A 14,014-nucleotide genomic window follows, 5' to 3' on the forward strand; every position below is an offset into this window, starting at 1 on the left:
AAAAGTATTGTTGTATACAAGGGTGACAAAAATAACGAAATTGAGCCCAAAACCTGTATCAAAATTAATCGAAATCCAAAAAAATCGTAACCAAACCTAACAGACACCTCGGTTTTGTAATAATTTTGGTATTGACAGTAAAATTGAACTGAAAAATCAAGTGAAAATTTAATATTTTTATAATATTTAATATATATATATATTAAATATCTGGTTAGTTCAGTGCTTATGTTTATAACAACAAGATTTTATTAAAAGCAAGTCAGTGTTCTGAATAACAATTCTAGGTTGTAGACTTTTAGCTATGGAGTTGCTAGTAGAAGTGTGTGCATATGGGATTTAAAACCCTTTCGAATTATGTTGAACTATTTGGCTAACAATCATAAATGACCATTTCACCTTCTTAAATGATGAAAATTGAAAATAGACTTGCATGTACTTTCATCTTTTCAATTCTATTCCCAAAGTGTTTGCTGGGGACCGGCATTCCTTTTCAAATATGTCATACTAATTCTTGTCTTTTAATTTTTTCATTTATACAATAAATTATTCTAAATAATTTTATATTTTATAGCCTTAGAATAAGAAAAAAAACTGAAAGGGACCCAGTGAAACGGAGAGAATATTATTTATCAAACACCTTGCCAATTTATTTTTACTCTATAAGTAAATATCAAAATTGCTAAACTAATTTTTTTATTTTTTCAAAAATAATTACAACTTATAAATTACTATTATTTAACAAACATATTATTAACTTAAATATAATTTATACGTAAAATTATTAAAACACATAAATAATTTATAAGTTACAATAATTATATCACTTATATAATATTTTTAAATTATTATTTTTTTAAAATCCCAAACCGGCTCTAACATGTTGCCCTCGGTGGTAATGTTCAAATTGTTGTATTGTACTGTCCATGAGACTTCGTCGCCCATTGTTGTTGATACACTTAATTTGATTTTTCCACCCAAACCTCACTGCAGTGAGAGTTTGCCAGATACTTTTAAAGTTTTAATAAATTTTACTTTCAACTACTTATATATGAATTTTGCCTCTCTTTTTACATTTCCATTCGAATTAGTGAATGTTATAAAATTAAAAATCTGCAAGACTTGTGTGTTTCTGAAACTTTTATGTTATTATTTAATGTTATGGGTAACACAATGGTAAAATGACAAATATAATATTTTTTATAATATTAAATTATTAATTTTAAAATTTTAAAATCGAAAAAAATCCAAACCGACAAGTGATAACAATTGTTTGATTAACCGAACCATTTTTTTTAATGTTAATATGAGATGTTACAAACCTCACGTTATTGCCCCAACGATATTGTCAATTTCACAAACTTATTAAGCTTGCAAATGATAATACACCTCCGCCTAATACAAATATGATATCATATGTGGAAAAATGATGAAATTTAGAGTATGTTTAAACATCAAGTTAAGTTCCAACTTTGATTCCCCAAAATGTCGATATACATTGACTCGAATCTAAAAAGCAGATAAAATAACAATTTGTTGGAACGCTTGTAGTACAATATTTATAAATTAAATATAGGAAACAATGCCTACGTAGGAAAGTTATACAAGTGTCTAATGTATTTTAAGGGTCAAGTCAAAAAATTTAAGCAAGTTTGTGTATTTACATTATAAATTACCTAAATTAATTGAGTATAATTATGTAATTATTGGAAACATTGAACTCTTAAATTTATTATATCATTTGTTCTCGGCCTGGAATTGACATATTTGATGCTTTAATTAACTTTTTTTTGTTAGATTTGAATATGTATATACAAGGATGTTAAAATTTTTGAAACCTCCTATTTTTTAGAAGGGATTTTACGTGAGCTCGTTAAAGATTGTCATAAACTCTGACATCTATGTAAACTTTATAGGAGCATTCGTCAGAGATTGTCTTAGGCTCTGAACTCTAGTAATTAATTCTTCAAGAATGAATATTACTGCAATAATCTCAGTAGTCAAGAATGATAGATTAATATAAGATCCAACATTATCCTAAACTATATAATACAGTATGAACTAATATAGAAGACAATTATTAATAAACTGTTACTAATTACAATGTAACAGTTTCCTCCAAACTGAAATGAAAGATGATCAACTCTCAAACTCTCAATCCCATAGTAATCTAAATCAATTGATGTCTACATCATCAGTAAAAAGTCAGATGACTCAGAACGGTATCACATACTGAAGAACTCTTAGGAAACAGTTTTACTTAGCTTCATAACCTCCTCCAGCAACCGACTGACAGAAGTTTTAATTTCATCAGGGACCACCAATTCTGAGGGAACCTCTTCCATTGCATACAAAGTAATAACATTCATCACCGCAGACAAGTCCAACCGCATTTTCTTCCCTTGGCCTTTCCATATACTTTGGTTTACAAACTTACAGGATTCTTTTAAAACACATTTGCTACAAACCTGAATACAGGCACATGAAAATGCACATCAATGGAAATGGAATTGAGAGACCGTCTTTGATCAAAAAGAAATACAGTGATTTTAACATAGAAGGAAAAGTGAATTGACAATTATGAATCGATTTGTGGAATATTGACTGACCGTATCTTCTGGAATACTAAAGAAGATGCGTAATGCTTTGGCAGCCATCAGGGGCTTCTTTGAGAGGGATGGACAACCAAAGAGAGCAATCTTTTTCACATCACTGGCTGATATCCATCTAATCCAAAGAGAGTAACGTCATATCTCAATTCATGGAAAGTAATATAAACATCACAGGCACAATAAAATAAAGAAGTGGATTTAAATTTTATAAAACATTTCACATAGTTATGTCTAATTTTAATCATATTATGTTTGCGAATCATCAACATTCTGACCAAGCTACGCATTAACAATCTAGAATTACAAGGTCGCACCTAGTTAAAAGTTCTATGTATTTCATAAAATAAACCTTAACATATTTCTTAACAAATCCTTGTCAAAATTAGATATTTAGGATTGTGAGACTCAGGGGATCATGATTCAGTAATTAAACTTTTAACAATATACATATATTTGTAAGCTGCACTGGGACATCCACATTACCTGGCGGAAATTCCGAGAGAGATTATGTTGGACATAGGCAGCTGAACTTCATTGTCGCTACCCATATAATTAAAAAAATCTTGATGCAATTATATTTAATACATTCTCAATCCAGTGTGTGAGCATGTGATAGACGTAATCAATTTTTTTAGTTCCAAGATTAACTTAAAAGTTAAGATCCAGTAATTCCAACTATAGAATATGTATTTCCTCTACGATTCTTGATTGGTTAATGTATGGCTTGTGCAATCAATTTGAGAAAAGAAATTAAAAAAGAAGCAGAGTAAATGATTCTTTCACACTGGGTGTTTGTTTTCCCTTGTAAGTAACCTATACTTGGAATACTTAAGTAGCGCTGATGACAGGATTGAGACGTTTTCTTTTAATAATGGTAAAAAATGTGGTACTACTTATAAGTCGACCCAAGCTGACTTGCAATTATTTAGAGTAAGTTATACTTTTTTCCCGGCATGATGGTTAATATTTTCTAGGCCTAATCAATTGGGCAGGGCCATAAACTGACTCCAAATCAGCCATCCGACCCATGTATAACGTTGCCTCTGCCAATACTTGAACCCTCAAACTCCAAGTACAGAAAAGGGTATCCACACGCATGCCTCCACTGAAACTTGAACCCTTGATCTTTTATTACCAAGAGGGGAGAGGTAAGGCTAAAGATTACAAATAACATTCTAACTTCTTATCAATGAAATACTGAAGTCCGAGAAAGGCCCATACGACGATTATTTAAATAAAAGATTAAATTTTATTTTATATATTAAGTTGGCACAAGCAGACAACTGAAAAAGTGAATAACGATAATTAAAACAAAGTGGATAACCTTACCGCAGATAAAGAGCCTACTATTTTTTAATCATTTTTAAAACTAGCTGTGTGACCGTGGCCACATTCTATAAAAATGAAGCGAAATAATCTGAAAAGACCTTTAAGCATAATCATCGGTTCCTAACTACAATAAGTTCCTGGAATCTGAGCAGATAGGTACTTCCATTCTGGACAAATGAAACTCTGGAGAAGGGAAAGATGCACAGGGCTTATTTGACAGGGTTTCTACTTTCTAGCATGATTTTCAATATTTAAAATAAGGTCAGTAAATAACTAAGTAATTATATACCTGAGATGGCTAGCAGGAGTAGTATAACATTAAAACACGGAAAGGACCCTAAAAAACACAAATGAGGATAACCTGACACTTGACTATTAATTTTAATACAGTTAATAAAGCTATCCACTCTCCAAATAAGCCAATAATGTTTTGGTAAAGATGATTAAGAATCTTAAGTCCCCCTCCCGTTCAGAAATATTAGGCCTTCAAATTGAGAGATTAGCAATTATATAATTCACAGAAAAGAGGAGGGGAGAGGTCTTTTTTCTCTATATAATATAATAATATAAGCATGTTTCTAAATCATTTCAAACATTTCTACATCCATAATCTATATATGCAGAATTATTGAGCCGGTATCGCCATAGCCACATAAGCAATATACAACAAAACCACTTCATAAGTAAATTAGATAACAAAACATTAACATTACTTTGAAATTTCCTGATGATCCTTGCCAAACTTTTGAGCAGCGCAACTAAGAAAAGCACGGCTATAATTGTCCTCAAAACGTGTAGCATCAAACGTGTACCTAGGCAAGAAATTTGCATTTTTGAAATAACCTTTCTCAAACAAATGTCTAGCAAACACAATCATATTTGGCGGAAGCTCTTTGCAAACAACTGTCTCCGCCTTTCTACTTCTACCCTTTTTTACCGCCTCTTCCAGAAACATTGCAGATAATTTCTCACCATTACCATCATTTTCCGAAACCTTACCAACCCCTTTACTTCTCGCAGTTTTTCTAACAAAATTATGTGGCTTATCATAACTAAACAATTCCGATAACTTCACAATCGTCTCCTCCTCCGCAACATCACTACCGAACTCAATTTTTGTCATACTTTCAGTAACAACTTCACTCTCACCTAAATTACTCTCATTCAAAACCTTAATTTCATTTTCCAAAGCTTTCAATCTTTTCTTCAATTCTTGAACTTCACCATTACCCTCCTCATTTTCGCTCTCATCGCGCTTTTCGCGCAACCCAACTGCTTCTCTAAACACATCTCCTAATGGTTTTTTCAATTTATTAGAACTTGAACTAGACAAGGGTCTTTGAAACATACAAGAGAACAGACTATGCGATACATCATGTGTATGTATAGTTTTGAAATGTAGATTTTTATGGGGTTTATTGAATCTTTGTAAATGATAAGAACGGAGGATTTTAAGAACACCCATGTTTATAATTGATCAAAATGAAAGGGTTTAAGGGTTTAAAGATAGTTTCTTGATTTGTTTGTCTGTTATATTTTGGGGTTTAAGACGAGATAAAAGAGCTGGGTCGGGTCGAGTTTAAAATTGGGCAAAGCCCAATTAAAATAAAGCTTAATGGCCCAACCCGAGTGTGGTTGTGTAAAAATATACGTGTCATGTGCTTCTCCATCCATAACAAAAAAACCCTTTTGGTGGGCGGGAAAATGAGGGGGTTAATTGGGAGGGAAATTGTAATTAGGCGATTGTGAAGTGTGTGTCTCTGTGTGTGTGTAATGGCGGAAGTTGAAACCCTAGGAATTCTTGATGATATTGAATCTCTTGTGTGTGATAACTTACAAGTGGTAAATATATATTTCTTCTTGTTCTTGATCTATGTTAATCCCCTTAAATTCTACTTTGATTTTTGTGGTTAGTTGTTTAGGATCTCTCTCTCTCTCTCTCTCCCTCCCTCCCTCCCTCCCTCTCTCTCTCTGTGTATCTTGTGTTGATGTATATCTAATTCTGTGTGATGACAATTATTGAATGATGTTAAGAAGTACTTAAAGTCTGTTTCTTTATGAATTATGAAATATTATATTTCTGTTAGTTGATCTGTGCTGTATGAAAGATTGTATTTTCGATGTGGGAAAAAAATCTTTATTTGCTCATTTTGAAGCTGTTGTTGTAATTCAAACCATGATTCTTGACTTACTAATACTTTATTCTTGAATACGTTGATTAGGTATCCTACAAATGGTTGAGTCGTAATTTCTTGGTGTCATCAAATGCTGCGAAGAGGTAAGTGCTTATAACAGCGAAGTGTTGTTTACATAAATGACGCTTTGAGCATCTTGTTAAGGTGTTAGCTTAATATATTTGTAGGTTGCTTCAAGAGTTTGTCGAGAAAAAGGGTAGCAACTTGGAAGTTGTTTATACTTTGTCTGGCTGGTTAAAGAATGATCCTTCCGTTTACCACATAAGGCTTGCATCACGGAATAAGCTTGGAGGTTGGATTATAAAATTATCCATTGTCAATAAATTTTTCTGCATGTTCATGGCTTTGGTGTTTATCTTCTTTTGCATCTAAATTTATTTTGTTTCATTTAAGAATACATTTGATGAAAGTTGTGATCATCACACTTAAAAAATTCAAACCAGAAGCTTTGGAAGGAACAAAAGAGGTGTTTACCTTATTTTTTAGGTATATATGTTAGCTTAAATTTGTGGGTGTGATTTGTGATAATTTTAATATCTGTGATTTGTCACTCCTTGCAATTGTTGTGCATGTTCATAATGCACACACACACTTGATAACTCTTAGCGAGATATTGACATGACATTGATATTCTATTATGTCAGACAATTGAACATTCATGTTACCCATGTTTACTTATTTATATATCTGAATTCTTTCTTTTTTTATCCAACTGTTTATATTTGTATTTTTATTAATTGATTGCGCTCTATGTACATCAGTCTGACTGGTAATTTTTACAAATCCTTACCTTTGTGCAGATGCCAAACAAGAATTTGATGATAATTGCTCAGTTCAGGTTTACAGTGTGCAAACTTGTATCCCAAAGGATTCAGCATCTCTTTGGAATGCTGAATTTATGCAGGCAGAAGAGCTTTTTAAGCAGGCCCCTACAATTAATAATTGCTTGCGAGATAATAGGTATGCTTCTGCACTCGACTGTCTTTTTGTAGTCTATTTAAGCTTGTTAGTTCATTCCTGTCGTGAGTATATATGACTTACTACTGTCTATGTTCTCATGGAATATCTAATGTTGATTTTTTAATTTCTATGAATACAATTGAAATTAAGCACCAGATCTACTAAATTTAACATGCTACAACTGTTAGGTTAAATTATAATTACTCATGGAAATCCTTGCATCTCTAAAATTTCTAACATTTGGATCTACCTTTATCGAAGAGAATAGATATCTTATGGAATTAGTTGGGCACATAGAGTCTCATGCGTAATGAGGCATTTTTGCCCCTGTCGATTTATACTTACTGGTTGGTAAAATATCTCTTCAGGCTCTGTCGAATATCAAATTCCTTTGTGAAGCGCAATGTTGAGGGAACATATGATGGTAGTACAGCTGTGCTGAATTCAAATTCTACAGTTTCAGTGGCTTCCCAAGTCAATCCTGCACATAAATCTGCATCTGTTCCACAACCTCAGAAGAAGAATCAACAGAAAATTAGCCCTCCTGTTGGTCAGCAGTCTAGCAATGAGGTGAAAAATGTAAATATTAGTCATCATAAAGGAGTCCATGAAGAAGCTAGCAAGCCTGCTACAGAAAGGGAAAAGGTTGTGCAGTTTCCTGCTGACAAGAAGGATCCGCAGAATAATAAACTGTCCTCTGGAACTGGAGGATCATTAGCTACTATGTGGGGTAGGGTATCTGCAAAGCCAAAGCCAGTCGAGGCCCCAGCAGAAACTAGTAAAAGTAAATCTAATACCGCTGGTTAGCTTTCTTAAACTCTATAATAGTACAGAGAGACAAAGTATTTATCTGGTTACCTTTTTTATTTATGCTTCAGCTGCTTTTTTGTTTCATGCCTAAATTTTGCATATGATGTTTAGTCAATGCAGATGCTAAAGTATGTGCCGGTAAGACAGTAGAGGAAGAAAGCAGTGACGATGATGATCATGGTATCAACTTCAAGAGAGCATCCAATGGTGAAGGTAGTAGGAAGAGGAGGGTTTTCATTGATTCCTCTGACGAAGAAGATGAATTCAGGGATGCTGTAAGTCTAGCATCACCAGGTTCGCCAAAGGTAAAAGCTTCTTCGAATTCGGACGTATGTTCTAAAGCTCATTTAGTGGAGAAAAGCAGCTTGGACCCTAAAGGACATAAAGAAAGAAAACTGGAGGTGAAGGAAGAAAATGATTTAAAAAAGGTGCCCGAAAATCTGCCCAGAAAAGAACCTGTAGCTGTCAGCAAAAGCAACAAAAATGGGACGCAAGCTTCTGACAAAGCCATCAACCATAATTCTAAAACTAATGCATGTAGCAAGGATAATGGGACTAGTGCTAGTCTGAACTCATCCAGAATTGTTGTCAAAGGCGAAAATAGTGGGATTTCTTCTTCAAACAAGATTCAGAACCGTATTGAAGAAGCTGCAGATGTGAAGCATAAAGTAAGTGATGCTGCTCCAAATTCACCCAAAAGGAGAAAAGTGTTGAAGACACGGATCGATGAGCGTGGAAGAGAAGGTATGACAGGGTTTTATTTTTCTAGAAAATCAATTTATATATTCTTTCAAGCACTGGTGAAGGAGCGTTTAAGCAAGTTTTTTTAGGTTACATTCTTGCCCCATAATCTTGAGACAGACACGCAGAGACAGTTGTGTAACTATAGTACATAACGATGGTGCCTTTGTTTTTGTTTTGATACTCAGTAACTGAAGTTGTTTGGGAGGGCGATGAGTTGGAGGGAAAGGATAATGTTAATGCAAAGATGAAGGATACAACAACGAAGGCCAGCAATAGTGCTGTACCTACTAATAACAGGTAAATTTACAATCAAATTTATATCCTCGATCAATTATTCTACTATTACCTTTTCTAGAAGTTATTCTTTTGCCTGAATTGGATGGTACAGTACAAAATGATGATGTAGGTTGTTCATTATTGCGATTGCCTACTTGAGATTAGTTCTGATTAGACAGAGTATTATAATAGGATAATAAGGTTAATAAAAGCGATGAACTTGTAAGGATACAAAAGTGTTGTTTGTTTTCCTTAAACGGCAACTCAATACAACTTAGGGCCCATATGTTTGTGTTTATTGAGCTTAGATATCTGAGTCAAACTTTTACATTTTAAATATGCACTGCATACAGCAGCCAGATCTTATCGCTTAAAATCAAACAAAAATTGCCAAGATGTCATGTATAGTTTCATTTCCCTGGGCATGGTCGTTTGCGGTTGATGCTGCCTCCGTTACCCAGACTATCTCAATTTGTCCTTGTACCCTTGTCGACTGGACACGAGATGGGTTTAGGTATGAGATATGAATCAGTTTTCATATTAAAACATACACACTTCATTTTGCAGCAATCTAAGTTCAATATGATGTATATGGCCTTACAACTTGTTTATAGAGAGTGACGTCCATTGATAACACTTTAAATGTTATATAAATTACGTGAACAAGTTTAATAGGTAGAAGACACTATTTTAAAAGGTAAAATAAATTAAGAACAGTGAATGTGTAAAATTTCACTTGTGCTTTGCTTATATACTAGATTCCAATTTTGAATCTGTGTCCAAGAATCCTTAATTTTAAAAAAGTAAAGAATCTGACACTTAGGTCCCCACACCTGTCTGACATCAGCACCTCAGTCTGGGTAAATAGGATGCTGCCACTAGTACTGTCCTCACGAAGGGGAGATAAAAAAAGGGTAAAAACTTTCAATATTTACGGACCTAGTAATATTGAACTATTTCATTATAAAAAGTGTTGCATAGCTCAAGATATGATATTTACACTGTCACCTCAACATTAAGATTCTACCTGCATCTTCTTCAATAAATCTCTAATTTAATAGTACTATCTGATTTGCTGGGGAGGGAGGAAAGTATACCAATATAATCTGATTATTGATAATCTTAGAACTGCCTTTGTGAAAAATGATATTGGGCTTCCTAATTCAAGCCAAGATAGATCTGAAGGGATATTTATCTCAACAACTATTTATATATTTTTTTATAATGTGTCTTGCATTATAAAGTTGTTTCTACAAGTGTTTTAAAGTATCTTGTAATTGTTCTTGGTAAATTTTAGGCCACCCGCACCTAAGAAGTCGCCTGCAGTTGGATTGGTTGCTCCATCAAATGCAGGGAGCAAAGCAGGAAATAAGAAAGGAGGGAAGGATCCTAAACAGGGCAATATTCTATCATTCTTCAAGAAGGTTTAAGCTACCTTATGAAGATTTTCTGCCTCTTGCTGAATTTATGAGGTCTTCAGAACAATCTATTTTGTAAGTACAGTCCTGAGATAAAAAAAATTGGTTGACTGCGAATGAAGCTTCTTTGTCTGTTGTACTAGAAGATGCTTTCTGGTGTTCTTTTAAAAATTGATTGTTAAAAAACTTGCTTTATTTCTTCATTTGTTGACAAATGAAATTGACTGCACTTTCAACATTTATTTATATATGCTGTATATTTAAAGCTACTTCTTTACAAATATCACTTGAAGGAACAAAATTGCAGTTTCTAATAGTGTTTTTTTCAAGTATAAAGCAAATATTGTTCTAGTTGACTGTTTATGATGCAGCACATAAACAAACTCTCATGCTTCTTTTAGACCAAAAAATGCATGCGGTGCAAGTTGAAGATATAGGAGGTGAGTTGGTAGTTCCCGGGTTACAAGTGTACGAGTCACATTCGCTGTTCCTTGAAGGATATGAAAATATATATCTATGTTCTGCCCATTGTGTTTAGCACATGAAAATATCCCTTAATAGTTTCCAATTTTCAATGATTAGAATCATGTACAGGTCCTGCCTTCAGTACATATTACTAGTAAATAACATTCCAGCAATTCTGGAAAGTACACAGTGGATGTAGATGAGATGTGAACCAAAATAAACTAAATTGAGCACCAAATTTTGTTGAAATGTGAGCCAAACTATTACATCGTGTGTGACATTTTTAATTGTTTACAAATCGTTCCAGCAGCATGTTCAGTTTGATCTTGAGCACTATGTTTCTTGAATTCTCATCTAACCTGTATTAGATTTGTCGGATCGCTCAAAACATACTTCGGTAGTTCATATTTTGCCCCTGCAGCATGGTTTTTCACAAGTTTAGATATTTTGAGGAAACTGAACACACACAAACACATCAAATAAATAGTGTTTACTTCCCTGGATTGAAAGATTTTTATGTAGTATGATATGATACAAAAAATGGAACCTGTTTATGCTATAGTAACCCATATATTATTTAAAGGATTTCCTTACTATTAAAAGTTGTATTAGCAGAACAGACATGTGTATGCTCTATGCAGTAAATAGTTCTTTTTTATTTCTCCGACTGGCATGCATTTACATTGCCTTCGACAAGGCCTGAACCTCGACTTTCCGTAATGGGAGTGAGGGCAATATTGCTAAACCAAGAGGCCTTTGGTTAGAACTTAGAACTCATATACTTTCTTTGGTGGTATAAGATTGGATTAAACTTGGTACCTCTTTCATCATAGCATATACTCAGATCAGCACCTTGAACAATGACCCCAGCACTTTCAACTATCGTTTGAGCAAGGTCTAGATCAGCTTCAGCTGCGGCACGTAGTGCTTCCCAAATTTCTGATACATAATAATATGATGCCTGTGTTAGTGTAAACAGGTGAGGAGAATGCAATACCTGCAGCGTTTGCTACTACAGATGTTCCAAGTACAATTTGAATAAACTGGAGAAGTTTAAGAAGAATGACCTAATTCGAAGATTGATAATACTACAATTATGATGATATATGAATTGGTGAAATGAAAACATATACCTGTCCTGCCACCATAGTGAGGAGCAGTATCCCAGAATTCCTCGCGCATCTGCATCAGCTGACTCTTTGTTATCACTTGTGGTAGCTTCCATGGTTTAGGCTTTCGAATCTTCTTTACGCTCCCTGCATAGATGGTAAGCATAAGATGATACATTTGTTTACATTATGAATACAGTCATGGAGCTAGATAGGTTATAACAATAAATGAGTTACCATCTCCTTTGCTTCTTGATGATGACATAACACAACCCATTTGCTTCTCTGTAACAATTAGCAAAGTAGCTCTAGTTTAGCTTTTCCCAATCAAGTGAACTAAAAGCTGAAGAATCTATACTTGCATTGTGGTGGCATGTATATATAACAAGCTTTTGAACTAAAAAAGGGCAAGGTAATGCTGAAGGATCATGATTGTATTGGATGTTGTATTATATTACAAGTGATCAGCATATTAGCTTTGCTAATGGTAGTTGGCTGTCAATCCTTTCTCGTGAGGATCGATTAAAAAAGATTTAACTTTTTTTTATCTTTTAGGGGTGATCAGAGTAGAATTCACAGTATGCGCTTGCTTAGCTTTGTGATTTAAAAACATGTAAAAGTGACTCTCAAGTCTCAAGTCCCAAAATTATCCTTTTAAAAAATTGACTGTTCTAGATGTAAAAATTGTATATTATCCATCTGGATTTTCAGCCACAAATATCAACATTTCACCGGGATCAGTGCGGATCCTTTTGCGGCCTAAATTTTTAATTTAGTTAAATATATATATTCAAATTATATAAAAATTAAAATAACCCTTTATGGCTAAAAAAGTTCGCCCCTACTTTAAGTTTTTTGACTGGGGTAAAATTTATGAGTGAAAATTATACTTTTTCCATTTTAAAAAATTAAGAGTTACAAATGAAAATAAAAGTTAGAAATAGATGACAAAAAAATTAGGAATAGAGATTAATGAGTGCACCACTTTAAGCTTAATTTGATAAATATTGTAATTGAATATCAATTGCATGGGATGAACGAGCATTTTTGACTCAGTTAATATGAAATTGATTTCATGTTTATCGTACTTTAATCCACATATTTTTTATCAGATTTTGATAAGTTAAAATTAGTTCTAACTTGCAGGATTTTATCCTTCGGAATTTAATCAAATATGTCTTCTATCACTTGAAACCCAACTTTCTAATTACATAATTGACATAAAAATCAAAGCTGATTTGAAAATTTGAAGGGTATCGCTGAACTCACTTAAAAGATGGCTGAAAAACAAATATATTAAATATTCTTCGCTTTATATGTTGGTAAAAGGGTCACTGATTCTATATTCTACCACTTGCAAGTGCGACAATTAAAAGAAAATTTCGAGTCAATAATATTCGCAATAATTCATTATATAAAGTCGTATTTTTGTTTTTTTAGTCGAATCGAGTCGATTTCAAGCCGAACATACCAAAATCTCGACTCGAAACACATTTTTGTGCTTGAGCTCGAGTTTTTAATAAACCGAACCCAACTCGAATTTGTTCTCAAACAGTTTTATAAGCCGATAATCTTATAAATATTATATTATTCTATTATATTGTTATTTGTTATTTTGTTTATATTTGTTAATTCAGTTATTAAAAAGGTTCCGACTCTTCTTATGTTTGAATATGGATCAGCCGATGCCGGGGATGGTCACCAAGTTAATCTTCATGCTTGATCCTCGAAACTCGAGTAACTTCACTTCAAAATCCATCTCGATTCTTAAATAGAATTTAACTGTTTCGAAGAGGCTCACTTCAAAATCGATAACCGTCTCGAAATATATTTTTTGTTCAGTTTCCATTTTAAGCGGATATCCGCACTAGAATTTTCCCACTCACCGCTCGAAAAATCGGGGATCTAAAGAAAATCAGAAATTCTTCATTTCTAAAAATGTAATAATTTTTCGTAAATATGATCGTGCCTGTGCTGTGCTGTTTCTCTTGATGTTCAAAATTAATCTAAAATATATATTATTATATAAAAATAAATAATAAATTTAAAGGAAAACCTTTAAGCGGTGGTCTCATTTTAATCACACCCCAAGTAGT

At 33.3% G+C, this 14,014-nt stretch overlaps 3 protein-coding genes across 5 annotated transcripts; 1 reads left to right on the plus strand and 2 right to left on the minus strand.

Moving 5' to 3' along the window:
- Nucleotides 1-1,970: 1,970 nt before the first annotated feature.
- LOC141711737 (uncharacterized) lies at nucleotides 1,971-5,450 on the minus strand. The gene is made up of 3 exons (XM_074514400.1): nucleotides 4,655-5,450; nucleotides 2,610-2,727; nucleotides 1,971-2,468 (listed from the first exon to the last, which is right to left on the minus strand). Exons 1-3 carry the CDS (start codon nucleotides 5,404-5,406, stop codon nucleotides 2,244-2,246), a joined length of 1,095 nt encoding a protein of 364 aa, XP_074370501.1. The 5' UTR covers nucleotides 5,407-5,450; the 3' UTR covers nucleotides 1,971-2,243.
- Nucleotides 5,451-5,615: 165 nt separating this feature from the next.
- On the plus strand, nucleotides 5,616-10,590 carry LOC141711738 (uncharacterized). 3 transcript variants are annotated; one of them, XM_074514402.1, is made up of 8 exons: nucleotides 5,616-5,783; nucleotides 6,164-6,219; nucleotides 6,304-6,428; nucleotides 6,937-7,096; nucleotides 7,465-7,898; nucleotides 8,027-8,650; nucleotides 8,836-8,947; nucleotides 10,224-10,590. In XM_074514402.1, exons 1-8 carry the CDS (start codon nucleotides 5,715-5,717, stop codon nucleotides 10,354-10,356), a joined length of 1,713 nt encoding a protein of 570 aa, XP_074370503.1. In that variant the 5' UTR covers nucleotides 5,616-5,714; the 3' UTR covers nucleotides 10,357-10,590. The 3 variants fall into 3 exon arrangements, with proteins under 3 accessions (XP_074370503.1, XP_074370502.1, XP_074370504.1); XM_074514401.1 differs by having other exon boundaries at nucleotides 5,617-5,783; nucleotides 8,018-8,650; XM_074514403.1 differs by having other exon boundaries at nucleotides 5,617-5,783; nucleotides 7,465-7,880; nucleotides 8,018-8,650.
- Nucleotides 10,591-10,782: 192 nt separating this feature from the next.
- LOC141711740 (uncharacterized) lies at nucleotides 10,783-12,366 on the minus strand. The gene is made up of 4 exons (XM_074514405.1): nucleotides 12,156-12,366; nucleotides 11,943-12,065; nucleotides 11,629-11,748; nucleotides 10,783-11,224 (listed from the first exon to the last, which is right to left on the minus strand). Exons 1-4 carry the CDS (start codon nucleotides 12,193-12,195, stop codon nucleotides 11,160-11,162), a joined length of 348 nt encoding a protein of 115 aa, XP_074370506.1. The 5' UTR covers nucleotides 12,196-12,366; the 3' UTR covers nucleotides 10,783-11,159.
- Nucleotides 12,367-14,014: the final 1,648 nt, after the last annotated feature.

This window comes from Apium graveolens, chromosome 3, assembly GCF_009905375.1.
Source record: "Apium graveolens cultivar Ventura chromosome 3, ASM990537v1, whole genome shotgun sequence".
Classification (NCBI taxonomy): domain Eukaryota; kingdom Viridiplantae; phylum Streptophyta; class Magnoliopsida; order Apiales; family Apiaceae; genus Apium; species Apium graveolens.